The sequence below is a fragment of the Mustela nivalis genome, assembly GCF_964662115.1.
Source record: "Mustela nivalis genome assembly, chromosome: 6".
Classification (NCBI taxonomy): Eukaryota; Metazoa; Chordata; class Mammalia; order Carnivora; family Mustelidae; genus Mustela; species Mustela nivalis.
The window spans coordinates 139,937,210-139,951,890 of record NC_139025.1 but is presented as its reverse complement, the minus strand read 5'-3'; the positions used below and the strand labels follow the sequence as shown (position 1 = coordinate 139,951,890).

Below are 14,681 nucleotides of genomic sequence, written 5' to 3'. Positions count from 1 at the left end.
TAAGGGAAATCTCAAGAAATGCAAGCTTCAGAGCTTTAGCTTCAGAATATATGATTGAAAGGATTTCCCACAAAAAGTTAGGTGTGAATTACAGGAATGCTTCACAAATAACATGTAATTATACAGAGTGGTAAATACTATGCAGGAAAAGGGGTGACTTGACATATTACAGGTTGGATTCATTAGGGATCAAGTCAAAGTCAAATCTTGATGAAAAAGAATGAAATTGACCACTTTCTTCACCATCCACAAAAATAAGCTCAAAATGGATTAAAGACCTGAATGTGAGACCTGAAACCATAAAAACCCTGAAGAGAACACAGGCAGTAATCTTTTTGACATTGGACATAGCATCATTTTTCTAGCTATATCACCTGAGGCAAGGGAAGTAAAACAAAAAATAACCTATTGGTACTATGTCAAAATAAAAATCTTCTGCACAGTGAAGGAAACAATCAACAAAATGAAAAGGCAACCTGCTCAATGGGGGAAGATATTTGAAAATGACATATCTGATAAAGGGTTAGAATCCAAAATATATAAAGAATTTATATAAATCATCACCCAGAAAACATATAATCCAATTAAAAATGGGCAGAAGACGTAAACAGCCACTTCTCCAAAGATACCCAGATGGCCAACAGACACATGAAAAGATGCTCAATACCACTTATCAGCAGAGAAATGCAAATCAAAACCACAAGGATATATTACCTCACACCTGTCAGAATGGCTAAAATCAAAAACACAAGAAAATACAAATATTCGCAAAGATGTGGAGAAAAAAAAGAACCCTCATGTACTATTGGTAGGGATGCAAATTGATGCAGCCACTTTGGAAAATAGCATGAAAGCTTCTAAAAAATTAAAATAGTTCTACCCTTTGATCCAGGAATTGCACTACTGTGTATTTACCTCAAGAATAAAAAAATACTAACTCAAAAGTATTACATGCACCCCATGTTTATTGCAGCATTATTTATAATAGCCAAACTCTATGGAAGCAGCCTAAACATTCATCAAGAGATGAATGGATAAAGATACACACACACACACACACACACACACACAAATTAACTACTCAGCCATAAAGAGGGAAATCTTGCCATTTGCAACAACATGGGTAGAGTTAAAAAGAAAAATGCTAATTGAAATATGTCAGAAAAAGACAAATACCATATGACCTCATTCATATGTGCAATTTGAGAAATAAATGATCAAAGGAACGAGAGGGAGATAGAAACCAAGAGAACAAACTGATAGTTATTGGGGGTTGCAGATGGGGTAAATAGGGGATAGGGATTAAAGAGTACATTTATCATAATGAAAACTAATAAATTAAAAAAAGAGAAAATTATCTGAAGGTCTTAGAAGTTTAATCCAAAAAAAAATCAACTTTGGAGAAATAAACCTTATTCTATGTGTCAAGTAGCTCATAATAAATCCTTTCAGTATGAAAAAGAACAGCAGAGTCAGGTAATTCTGATCTGGCCTGTATTTACATTGCCATGTTTGGCTGAGGATAAAATAGGCCAAGAGCCACAAGAAAATACATTTTCGAATATCAAAGACAAGTGTTTGTACCCAGCCCTATCTTACTCTAGGCAGGATAGTTAGTCATTGGGAAGTCACTGCCTTTGGAAGAGCAGGACTATGAGAATCTATAGCTTTTGCTGGATCACTGGATGACCACCAGGACAGGCAACAGCTTCTTCCAGGATGAAATGGGCATCTTCAGAAGGTAATGCAGGGATAAAGAACTTGGGTTCCAGAGACAAACTCCAAGATTTGGAATTTTGCTGTGTCACATTTTACTTAGATGTACCATTAGCGGCAAGTCATCATAGTGTGCAAACCAGTTGAGACAAGGTTTAAGGCCCAGTGTCAAATGCAGAAAAAGTATTTAGTCAAGAAAAGCTTTTTAAATTACTGATACTGTTGTTATAATTTCCAATTTTGACATCTTAATTTATTAAAGAGCTCTCTTTCTCATTGTTATTTGTATACGTAACTACCTCGATGGCCTCTTGTGAGGACTGAATGAATTCGTCTATATAAAGAGAAGAACGGTGCTTGGCACAGAGTAAATACTTAAGATAATGTTAGCTAGTTTTTAAATTATTATATCACTTATTTCACGCTGAGCCACTCTAGCTTTGAAAATATTTCACCACTTCTTCCTGCTTTGTAAAATGCTGTTCTAAACATAAACTTGTAGTTCACATTAGCAAGACACAACTACATTATTTAATTCACCTCTCATAGCTTAACTTGCAAATATGCTAAAAAGAATTTCTTCTATATTCATTTAGAAATATTTTAGTCAATTAGCGTTTAGTGGAGAGTTATATAAATGTTTATTAGATCTAGTTTGTGAATGGTTCAATTATTCTATACTCTTGGTGATTTTCTTTCTACTAGTATTACCTAGAGAGGAATGCTGAGTCTCTCAATCATAAGTGTGAATTTGTATATTTCTCCTTTAGTTCTGTCAGGTTTTACTTCTGTATTTTGAAGTTTTGTTATTTGTATACATGTTTACAACTGTTAATATCATCTTGCTGTTTAAATCCATTTTGAAAGACTCTTATTTGGTTTGTATAGACCATTTAAATTTAACATAATAATTTATATGTTTGTATTATATGAAGGTTTCCCAATGTAACTGTTTCCACTGTTTTTTATTCTTCTGTTTCCGTTTCCTGTTTTTCCTTCCTTCATTTTTTTTAGTGTTCATTTTAATTCACCAATTGTGATTTTGACTTTATAAAATTCCTGTCAGACAAGGTTTTACTTTGATTTCATTCACAAACCATATTTTAACTAATTCAGGAAGAGATCAGCTTATTATATTTACTATTTCCGCCACTCTTAATATTCCAAATTTCTCATATCAATTCCCATAGCCTAAGACATTTCTTTAACCTGCTATTTTACAGCAGGTCTGTTGACTCCAAATTCTCTCGATTTTACCTGAAATGAGAAGATCCTCATTTCACATTCAAGGATATTTTCACTGAATTCTGGGCTCTGCACTTTTATTTATTTCAGCACTTTAAAAATGGTAAGACATTTCCTCTGGGCTCCATGATTTCTGCTGAGAAATTTTTCATTTGAATCTCTGTCTTCTATAGATAAGGTGTCACTTTTTCTCTGATTGCTTTCAAGATTTTGTCCTCAGTTTTAAGCAGTTATGATATGCCTGGGTATGTATTTCTTTGGGTTTATCTTGTTTGGGGTAGCTTAGCTTCTTGAATCTGTAAAGTTATAACTTTTGTCAAACTTGGAAAGTTTCCAGCCCTTATTTCTTGGAATACTTATTACTCACATTCTTTTTCCTTTCCTTCTGGGGCTCCAATAATATAAACAAAATGCCTTCTGTAATCGCCCAACAGTCCAAGGGTCTCTGTTCAGTATTTTTCAATCATTCTCCTCTCCTTTGCTCAATGAGGGATTTCTCCCTTCTCTCTGTACTTTAGGGCTTCTCTTTTCTATTCCTTGGGCCAGAACTAGAGGGTGTCTCTTGGTTCTTTCTCAGTCTGCTTCCAATACGAACTCCTATATTTTGTTTTCGTAGTTCATGGTATAATATTCTGTTGTGAGAAGATGCTATAATTTAATTATTAATTTTCCTGCAGCTGGATTCTGAAGGTACTCCATTTCACTACTAAAAACAGAGGTAAGCAGACTTTATAAAAACTATTCTTCGACTTTCTTCTGGTGCTAATGTTAGTTTTTCCCTAGAGTTTTTTTCCATCATCTCTGGACTGTCCCACTAAAAGTGGTTAGAAACATGCAAGGAATGGTTGTTTTAATGACCAAAGCTGGGGGCATAACTTATACACAGTGGGAGCAAATCAGAGTTACGAAAGGTATCTTACAAGAGACACGTGTCCTGCCCAAATTAACAATAAGACCTCATTGAGAAACACCCTATCTCGGAGTTGAATTGTTGACTTGTAAGTTACGTGTGTCCTAAACTTGACTAGCTAGGTATTGCCAAACTGTTTTCCAAAATAGATATATTAATTAATATATTTAACATCAGCCAATAAGTTCTGTTGTGCAATCTCTTTGCCTGTAACTACTATTGCAAGATTTTTTTTTTTTTAATATTTGCCAATCTGAAATTGTGAAAGTGGACCCATTTTTCTATTGGTTGATCACTTTGTTTTCTCTTATCTGAAATAGTACTTTCAAAATTTTGATAATGCTTCCTTGGTACTTTCAGCTGAAAAACTCTCCACCCTATGTATAGCTTTTTTAAAAAATTAGGTGTCAAGATCCACATCTGAAAAAATTTGATGACTTCAATTTACCAGTATTTTTTTTTCTTTGCATGTTATGTTCGTGTGTGTGGCATGTATATGGTGGGTACAATTTAAAAATCCTCAGGATCACTAATATATTTTCATTTATTTTCTTGGTAAAGCTCTGAAGTTTTGCATTTCACAGTTATTTGTTCTATCCTAAATTGTTTATGTGTGGTTTTGTGGGGGCGGGGTGAGATTTTGGTTTTCCATCTGTGTACATAATTGAATTTCAAATAAAACCTACCCTACCTCCCAGTGATATATTAGGCCATCTTAACTAGATATATAATTTCCATATATAAGGTCCATACCTAGTTATTGATACTTGTGCCAATATCACATAGTTAATCACTACAGGTTTGATATCCAGCTGCCTAAGGTCCCATCTTCTTGTGGTTCTTCTGATTGGTTTCCTTTTTCTCTGCTCTTCCATATAAATTTTAGATCTGTGTATATTTGTCTAATACTGCCACCCCAAATAAAAGTAGTAAATATTTTAGTTGGCAGTTGCTTTACAAATTAATCTGAGGACAGCTTCAAGATACTGTTATCTTCCTAGCCATGAATATGGTTATTTTCTATGTCTTTTTTTGGTAATAGACTTTTTTATTTTTAGAGCAATATTAGATATATACAATAATTGCACAAAAGTAACTATGTTCCCATATATCTCTTCTTCTGCCCAAAAACATTTCTCCAATGATTGCCATCTGTCATTAATGGGATATATTTGTTAGAACTGATGAAGTATTACTGATATATTATAATTAACTGAAGTTCATAATGTACCTGAGGGTTCGCTCTTTGTAGTATACGTTTCTGAGTTTGGACATGTGTATAATGTCATGAATCCACCGTTACAGTATCATACAGAATAGTTTCTACTCCCTTAAAAATTTCCTCTGCTTGACCTATACATTCCTCCTCCCCTCCCCCAACCCCTGGCAACCACTGATCTTTTTACTATCTCTATAGTTTTTGCTTTTTCCAGAATGTCATATAGTTGGAAACACACATTACACAGACTTTTCACACTGGCTTCCTGCACTTAATAATATTTATTTACATTTCCTTCATACTTTTTTGTGGCCTGATAGATAGCTCACGTATTTTTGTTGCTGAATAATATTCCATTGTATGGATTTGCCACAGTTTGTTTATCCATTCAGCTGTTGAAGGATATTTTGGTTGCTTCAATAAATTTGAATGGTAATTATGAATAAAGTTGTTATAAATTTTTGTGCACAAATTTTTGTGGAAACATAAGTTTTCAGCTGATTTGGGTAAAGATCAAGTAGCACGATCACTAAATTATATGGTATATAACTCTTAACAGTCTTTAAATGATCATCAGTTACATATGTATACATTTTCATAATAGGCAACTTGCACATATTTTGTCAAATTAATTTCTAGGTACTTCATGGTTTTACAGTTATTGATATTTGTATTATATTTTCATTTTCAGTAGCTACTACAGAGGAAAACAATTGACTTTTATACATGGATTCTAATTCCTAACATCTTGTTGAGGTCATTTATTAATTCTAATAATTTCTCTGTAAATTATAACTTTACTTTTCAATGTAGACCACTAAATTATTTTCAAATGATAACAATTTTGTTTCATCTTTTCTAAAATACCTATGCTTTTTCCTTTCTGCACTGAATGGGGCTTCCAATTCAATAAGTAACAGAATATTGGTAATATTTTCTATATTGTTTTTCCTGATCAGGCTCTCAAAGGCTTTATTAGTTTATTAACTTTTCTAAAGCTAACTTTCCTTTGTTGATTTTATGTATTGATTCCTGATGTGGGGTTTGATCCCATGACCTAAGCCAAAACAAAGAGTTGGACACTCAAATGACTAAGCCACACAGGTGTCCCCATCATTCCAATTTTTAATATGTTTTAAAATTAGTTTTGGTAGACACAAGCCATGAGTGTGTGTGAATGTGGACTCTAGAATTTCTACATGGGGAAGGACTGAAGGCTGTAATTCACCTGGAAGTGGTATCTTAGGGGAAGAATCTTAAAGTTGTACTTGCCTAGAAAACTACTGGTGTGTAGATTGTATATTTATTTGGTGTGGTTCTGGGTAATAGAAACTGATCAAGATGAGGGGAAACATATATTACACAGACTTTTCAAACTGGCTTCTTGCACTTGGTAATATTTATTTACATTTCCTTCATACCTTTTTGTGGCTTGATAGTACATTAATTTTTGTTGCTGAGTAATATTCCAAACAGCTTTCTGAAGACAAGCTGCCACTGTGAGTGTAAGTTTACAAATCTACATTCATGGTAATAAAGGGATTGGACAGAAAAAAAAAAAAAAACTCATTCATTCTTTCTGTACCCTTTGTGTTTGATTTGCCATTTTTTGTTGCCTTTTTTTTTAATTCTTAAAATAGAAAATTAGATACTGATTTTTGGACTCTACTAGTCTCTTATTTATCCATTTAATGCTACAAATTTCCCTCTAAGCACTACATGAGCTGCATCAAACAAGTTTTGGCGTGTCATGTTTTCATTACCACATAACTCAAAATATGTCCTAATTTCCATTTTAAGTTCTTCTATAGGAGAGTTTTTGTTGGTGGTGGTTTTGTTTGTTTGATTTTTTTAGAGGTATAGTGCTTAAATCTAAAACAAAAATGGGATTACCCAGTTATCTTCATGTTATTGACTTCTAGCTTAATTCCTAAGAATTGAGTCAGAATGGAAAATCCATATGTTTTCATTCCTCTGCAAATGGAGGCTTTCTTTATGATCCACCTTATGGCCTATCTGCAATTCTTGGGTTCTATGTATGTCAACTATTTGAAGCCAATTGTGTTGCTTAGACCTATGTTCTTCTGATTCTGCTCTTTTATTGTTTAATCAGTAAAGAAGGGAGGTACTGAACAACAGTAATGATATTGCGTTAACAGGACTCAATAAAAGGAATGAGAAAGAGGAGGATGTCAGGATTGAGCTGAGCCCAATTAAAAAATACTAGAGCTATTCACTCACTGATTGTGGGATCAGTCTTGGTTTCTCTGTATTTCAGAAGTTCAGCTGAAGAAGCCATTTGGGTAGCTGAGTACATGACTATAGAGCTGACAGATCAGGTCTAGAAAAAAGAGTTTGGAGAGATTGGCGTTCAGATTACGGTCACTGTAGGCATAATAATGGATGACCTTGCCAAGAAGAGTATGAAATGGAAAGATGGCATGAGCCTCAAGGACCTCCAGCACTGAGCAGTCTGTTAGAGCAGGATAAATTTGCAAAAGACATTAAGATGATATAGCCAGAGGATGAAAAAAAGTGTGGTGTCACCTTATGACAACTAGAAACCAAAACAGAGATAACAAGGGAAGGGCACTGTATAGAGGAAGTGGTCAAGAGCTTCAAGACCTGCTTGTAGATAACACCAGTCCTGAGAGCTCCCACTGGTGCAATGGAGCTTCTTGGTAATCTGCGTATGACTTGTTGTGGGGGCAGAAACAGGAAAAAAAAAACCTGACTGGGGTAAATTTTGAAGGGTGTGGGAAAGGAAAAACTGAAGACAAAAGATAAAATTAGGCTGAATGGGAAGGATGTAGGTCAAGCTGAGAACACTTGATCATGGTAAGAGGTAGACAGACGTAATATCTTGCTAAAGGTATATGTTTTTCTGGCTACAGTGTTCAATGAATGATTATCTCTTGACAAAATTGCTCCCCACCACTTGCAGTGCATATATGCATGTGCACAGACACACACGTACGCGCGCGCACACACACACACACACACACACCCATAAACACACAGACACTCAATTTTCTTGATTCCTTATTGGAATATTTCTTATCTGTCATGGAACTACAGACCTAAATTTTGAAAATCAAGCACTGTCCAATAAACAAATGCACACCCCTAACAATACATATCAAGTGTAATAGAAAGTAATTTACTTCTTCGCACACTTGAGTTTAATGGCCTCCTATTAAACCACACACACTGACCTCTAAACCAGTGTCTACATTGCAGAACAACTGCCAAACCTCAAATGTCCTGCTGAACATGATTATCACATTTAAAGACACTTCTTCTAGGAAACTACCTGCAGAAGCAGAACACTTGAAGTATGTTTAGAACCTTACTGGCAGAGGGATGGAATTAGGGAAAGATGATAATTTCCACTAAAAATCGTATCCCTCTTGAGTAAATGGCATGTTATAGAAGCCATCTTAGGATATAAAAGTGTGACTAAAAGGTAAGCCCAAAGACAGACATTAATTTAGAACAAAAGAATCCTTAGACACATCTTCCTACGCCCTTTCTGGTGTGAAACAGAACGATTTAAACAAACTGTGCATACCCATCAGTTACCAAATCAATATAAGTATTTCAGAATACAAAGCAAAATCTTTCAGAAATATGGCTCTGCCTATCAAAAACAAAAAGAAACTTTTACACACAAATACCTACCTTTCAAATAAGCATCACACATAGTTTATCATTGCCCTACTTTCAAAACCCCAAGCCAGTGGTTTCTTTTACAACAGAATCTTCCAAAGCACTCCCCAAGCCCAAGTGAAGCCTATGTCAACGAAAGCAGCAAACACTAATTGTCTCTCTGAAGAATGATTATGCTTCCTCAAAGAAGACAGGACAACTCAATAATTCTAATATGCTATGAACAATTTCATTGATGACTTCTCCACATTTGCAACCAATTTAAAAACATATACTCAAAGAAAATCACATCTTCCTACCCATAAGGCCATCTGACATAAAAATAATATTTTCATGCTTTCCTCAATTAAAAGTGATGGAGGAGTCATTTCACTCAGCATAATCTCCTCCAGCCCCATCCATGTTGATATAAAACTTGGGTATTCCTCCTTTCTGATGGAGGCATAATATTCATTGCATATATGGACCATATCTTCTTTATCCATTCATCTGTTGAAGGGCATCTTGGCTCTTCCCACAGTTTGGTGACTGTGGCCATTGCTGCTATGAACACTGGGGTACAGATGGCCCTTCTTTTCACTACATCTGTATCTTTGGGGTAAATACCCAGTAGTGCAATGGCAGGGTCATAGGGAAGTTCTATTTTTAATTTCTTAAGGAATCTCCACACTGTTTTCCAAAACGGCTGCACCAACTTGCATTCCCACCAACAGTCTAAGAGGGTCCCATCTCCACATCCTCTCCAACACTTGTTGTTTCCTGTCTCATTAATTTTGGCCATTCTAACTGGTGTAAGGTGATAGATATCCCAGTATGGTTTTGATTTGAATCTCCCTGATGGCTAGTGATGAAGAACATTTTTTCATGTGTCTGTTAGCCATTTGTATGTCTTCTTTGGAGAAGTCTGTTCATGTCTTCTGCCCATTTTTTGACGTGATTATCTGTTTTGTGTATGTTGAGTTTGAGGAGTTCCTTGTAGATCTTGGGTATCAGCCCGTTGTAGTGTCATTTGCGAATATCTTCTCCCATTCCATGTGTTGCCTCTTTGTTTTGCTGTTTCCTTCGCTGTGCAGAAGCTTTTGATCTTGATGAAGTCCCAAAAATTCATTTTCACTTTTGTTTCCTTTGTTTTTGGCGACATGTCTTGAAAGAAGTTGCTGGAGATTATGCTGAGTCAAATAAGTCAAGCAGAGAGAGTTGATTATCACATGGTTTCATTTACTTGTGGAGCACAAGGAGTAACACGGAGGACATTGGGAGCTGGAGAGGACAAGTTGAGTTGGGGGAAATCAAGGGGGAGATGAACATGAGAGACTGTGGACTCTGAGAAACTAACTGAGGGTTTTGGAGGATAGAAACAATGAGGGTTGGGTAAGTCTGCTGATGGGTATTATGGAGGACATGTATTACATAAAGCACTAGGTGTGGTGCATAAACAATGAATTATGGAACACTGAAAAAAAAAAGTGATGGAGGAGAACAGAGAAATCCAATTCTTAGACAACCAGGCAGGCACTCTCTCTTGGAACATCTGTCAAAATTGTTTAGATAGGGAGATTCTAGTAAACAATTCCATCATCTGGTGTAAAAATGACAGAACTAGCAGAAAGTATAACTTTATGATATACACAAACAGCCTCTGTTTACACCGAACATTGTCAACCACAACACAACCTTTTCCTTTGCTGTTTTTAGTCATTCATTGATTCAATAAATATTTGCTGGTATCTAGGCTCTATGGCATTACAGCCACTGGGGATACATCAGTGAACAACACAGAGTCCTTCCTTTCATCCAACTTATGTTCTACTTGGAAGAGATAGACAACAAGCAAACATACATTGACTATGTTGGTCACGTGATGGCAAAAGGAGTGAGAGCTGAGGGGAAGGGGTGGCTGCAGGCAGACAGCCAGGCAGCCATCTTTACATCATGAGTCAGGAAAGCCCCCTCAGATAAGATGAGCAGAGAACGAAAGCAGTGAGGGAGACAGCCAAGTGGATGCTTGAAAGGGAAGCACCTCCCACACAGAAAACAGACAAGGAAGTGCGCAGGTCCAGAGCAGGGCAGAGCTATCTGGAAGACTGACAAACAGGAAGGAGGCCGGGCCTGGAGCAGAGCCAGGGGAGGAACTGGGAGAAAGTGTGTTCAGAGGGGAGCAGGGATCAGATCAGGCAGGTCCTTGTGTGCCAGTGTGAGGACGCTGTGTTTTACTTGACTGGGTTGAGAAGCCACTGGAGGGTGAAAAATGATGCCAATGATTCTTTACTAGTTCCTACTACATATCTGGTCCTGTGTTCACTGTCAGCAATGCTCAGAATGATCTTTTAAGTACATATTTTCACTCAAAATTCACCGATGAGGAAAATGCAACTTTTTCAGGTTTATAGCTGGAAATTGAAACCCAGGCTTATCTCAGAATTGCTCAACAGGAACCACTACTGGCATTTAGAATAGGATCATTCTTTGTTGTATGGGACTGTCTTACACACTATAGGAGGAGAGTCACCAACCCCAACCTCAATCTCCCATACACTAGCAATGCCCCTTGTCACCGCCACCCTCAAAAACATACACATTTTCAAAGGTAACCCCAGAGGGACACTACTTCCACTAGCTAGACCCGCTGTGCCATCCCTGCCCACTCCACCACCCTGCTCTCTCTCCTGTGTTTTATCCTGCTAGCTGAAAATGGGCGATTGAAACAAAATTCATAAGATGGGTGGGTGCATTAACATTTTTTTAAAAAAGAAAGACAGATGGATGGATGGATGGATGGATGGATGGATGAGTGAAACGCTCTTTAAAGTTGACTATTTTCTCCACAGAAACCATTTGTTGTAGACCTCCTCCCTTGTTTCAAGTTCTAAAACAGTATCACTGTCAAATATCACCGTTGGAACACAGCCAGGCCAGAGAACATAATATTCTTCAGGTTCAGAGTTGAGCCTTGAGAGACCTTGGAGTAATAAAACAATGGCTTGTAGACCTGAGGATATAATGGGCTCGGAGCAAAATACTCAGGTGAGAAGATTTTCTTTGGAATGCTAGGTCTATTAAAATGTGCTTGAGGAAAAACTGACAAGAACTACTAGGAAAAAGCTGTCCACAGTGATGTATAATCATATGCATGTGAGTCTGATCCATTCTGTCCTTCCAAACTATTATATCCCATGAGACTGCTTATATAAACACTGAAAATTAATACTGAGACATCAGTTTTTAATACGCCTTTATAAGGCAGTCATTGACAAAGATATGACTCAATATTCTCAGTGTTGTAAGCATCAATCTGTATTATTATCTGCCTAAGATATCAATTATGCCTGCAAATGAATTTGATCAGAGCTTGAAAATTAGCAGAATTGGAAACCAAGCCTAAATCCTCATAATGCAATCTGTGAAAAGATGTGACTCAAGATAACCAAAGTTTCAGGGACAAATCTATATTATTATGTGTCTAAAACATTAATTATGCTTACAGCTGAAAAACAGAGCTTCAAAATTGGCAGAATTTGAACCCAAGCCCAACCAAGCCTAATTGCTGCAATAAAAGACATTTCAATGGGTGCTTTACAAATAGCACTTGATTCTACGTGAAGAAGACAGAGTAATGTAGCTAGAATAATTAAAAAGTCCTTATATTATTAGCTTAAACAATAATGTTAATGACAGTGTTCCACCATTTGATCCTCAATTCAGGACTGGAAACCTGGCAAACATGCTTTTCTTAAGTCCTAAAAAATCTACCAATAACATCTTAAAACAAAAGGTATAAAAATAAGAGGTTTGGTTTTTGTTTTTGTTTTTAATAATGGTTTTTTCAGGGGTGCCTGAGTAGCTCAGTGTGTTAAAGCCTCTGTCTTCGGCTCAGGTCATGATCCTGGGGTCCTGGGATCGAGCCTCACATCTCTGCTCGACGGGGAGCCTACTTCTCCCTCTGTCTCTGCCTGCCTCTCTGCCTACTTGTTCTCTCTCTTTGTCAAATAAATAAATAAATAATCTTAAAAAAAATAGTTGTATTTTCTGGGTTGATTCTATGTATTCTTACCCCCAGAAAATCAATATAGAAGGGCTTCATGAGGAGTGCCTGGGTGGCTCTGTCAGTTAAGTGTCTGCCTTCAGTTCAGGTGATGATCTCAGGGTCCTGGGATCCAGCGCTGTGTCGGGCTCCCTGCTCAGCAGTCTGCTTCCCTCTCCCTCTGCCCCTACCTCTCCTCTCATAAATTGCTGGCAGGAATGCAAAGTGGCACAGACACTCGGGAAAACCATTCGATGGCTTTCATACAATTACAATTGCAATGACCACACAGCTCAGAAATCCCACTTAGCAGTATTTACTCAAGAGAAATTCAAACGGATTTGCATATGAAGACCTGCACATATATGTTTATGGAAACTTTGTTCAAAATCATCAAAACGTAAATCATCCCACTTCCCACTAACTATTAAGGAATGGATTTGAAAGACATGGCACATGTGCATACAATGGCATACCGCTCGGAAATAAAAAGGAATGAAATAATATATGAAATTTCATGGAAGAATATAAACAGTATGTTCCTGCAAGAAGTCAAAAGCAGAAAGCTAAATACTGTAATAACATTTTGGAGAAGGGAAAACTAGAAGGACAGAAATAAGATCAATGGTTGTTAGGGACAGCCAATGGGATACAGAAAGGACAGGAGAACTTCAGAGGAGTGACAGAAACCTTTTATATCATGATAATGGTCCCATATCTCTGTCTCAAGTTTGGACAACTATTTCCTAAACAAGGAAACTCTAGTATGTAAATTGTATCTCAGGAAATCAGATCTTGGGGAAAAAAAAAAACTGGATTTCAATCAAGTTACAAAGCAGTTCCACAAAACAAACTGAAAAGATACAATTCACCCGAGTACTTCCTGGTTCTTGCCAGTCCTGCCAATGTGGAAAAGTCCTGTGTCACAATGTCACCCTTCGAATTTTACAAATCCCTCAAACATCACCAGCAGCTGCCTTTTGCACAGTCTTTCCAAAATCCCTTACACTGTTTTGGAAAGGTATTACATTTACCTGTTCTGTTTTCTGATTAGATTCTTTCTGTCCTTTCCGTTTGTAAGGGGAGCGTGGTAAGGTGGGTCTGTCCCACAGATCAGATGCTCAAAGAGGGAATCTGGTCTCTCCATGAAACACATGCTCTGTCACCTTGCCTCCATACTCTCCAACTCCCTCTACACCGTTCACATTCCGCTCACTGACAGGCAGTGGTCTCCAGAGTGAATACCTCTGTGTAGGCAGGAACTTAATAATAGAACTTCTACATATATTGACCTTCACCTCAAAACTGAGTAAAAATCAGTGTCGCTAAAATTTAGGACACAGATTGATTTGCTTGTTGGACAGTATTTATCGAGCCAAGAATTTGTGCCAAGAATCAGTCAATGCTCTGGGCCCACTGGGAGCTGCTCTGGGGGGAAAATGCAGGTTTCACGGTACAGAGAAGCTGCCAGGATCCTCCTGTGTGAGGCATCTGGATAGACTCTAATGTGTGTGTGTGTGTGTGTGTGTGTGTGTGCACGCGTGCAACAATGACCACCTGCACACCTGACCAAAGAGATTGACAGAGACTACCTAGTCACTGAGAAAGCTTCTTGCTGAGAAACAGTGAGCTGAAGAAAATGCTAATAACATAGCACAGGCAAGGGGCACCTGGTTGTATCAGTGGGTTAAGCCTCTGCCTTCGGTTCAGGTCATGATCTCAGGGTCCTGGGATCGAGCCCCACCATTGGGCTCTCTGCTCAGCGGGGAGCCTGCTTCCCCCTCCCCCTCTGCCTGCCTCTCTGCCTACTTGGGATCTCTCCCTCTATCAAATAAATAAATAAAATCTTAAAGATAAAACATAGCACAGGCAAAAGTATTAAAGAGCAGTAACTATACTCC

General features: G+C 37.4%; 1 protein-coding gene across 1 annotated transcript in view; it reads right to left on the bottom strand.

Moving 5' to 3' along the window:
• Positions 1 to 9,118: 9,118 nt before the first annotated feature.
• LOC309866668 (uncharacterized protein) overlaps positions 9,119 to 14,681 on the bottom strand; it is a gene marked incomplete at its 5' end in the record, with an annotated part of 39,474 nt that continues 33,911 nt past the window's right edge. Inside the window, one exon of the mRNA XM_082734454.1 lies at positions 9,119 to 9,928. Within this exon, the coding sequence (XP_082590580.1) occupies positions 9,697 to 9,928 (232 nt within the window). The 3' untranslated portion in view covers positions 9,119 to 9,696. The remainder of the gene's footprint in view (positions 9,929 to 14,681) is intronic.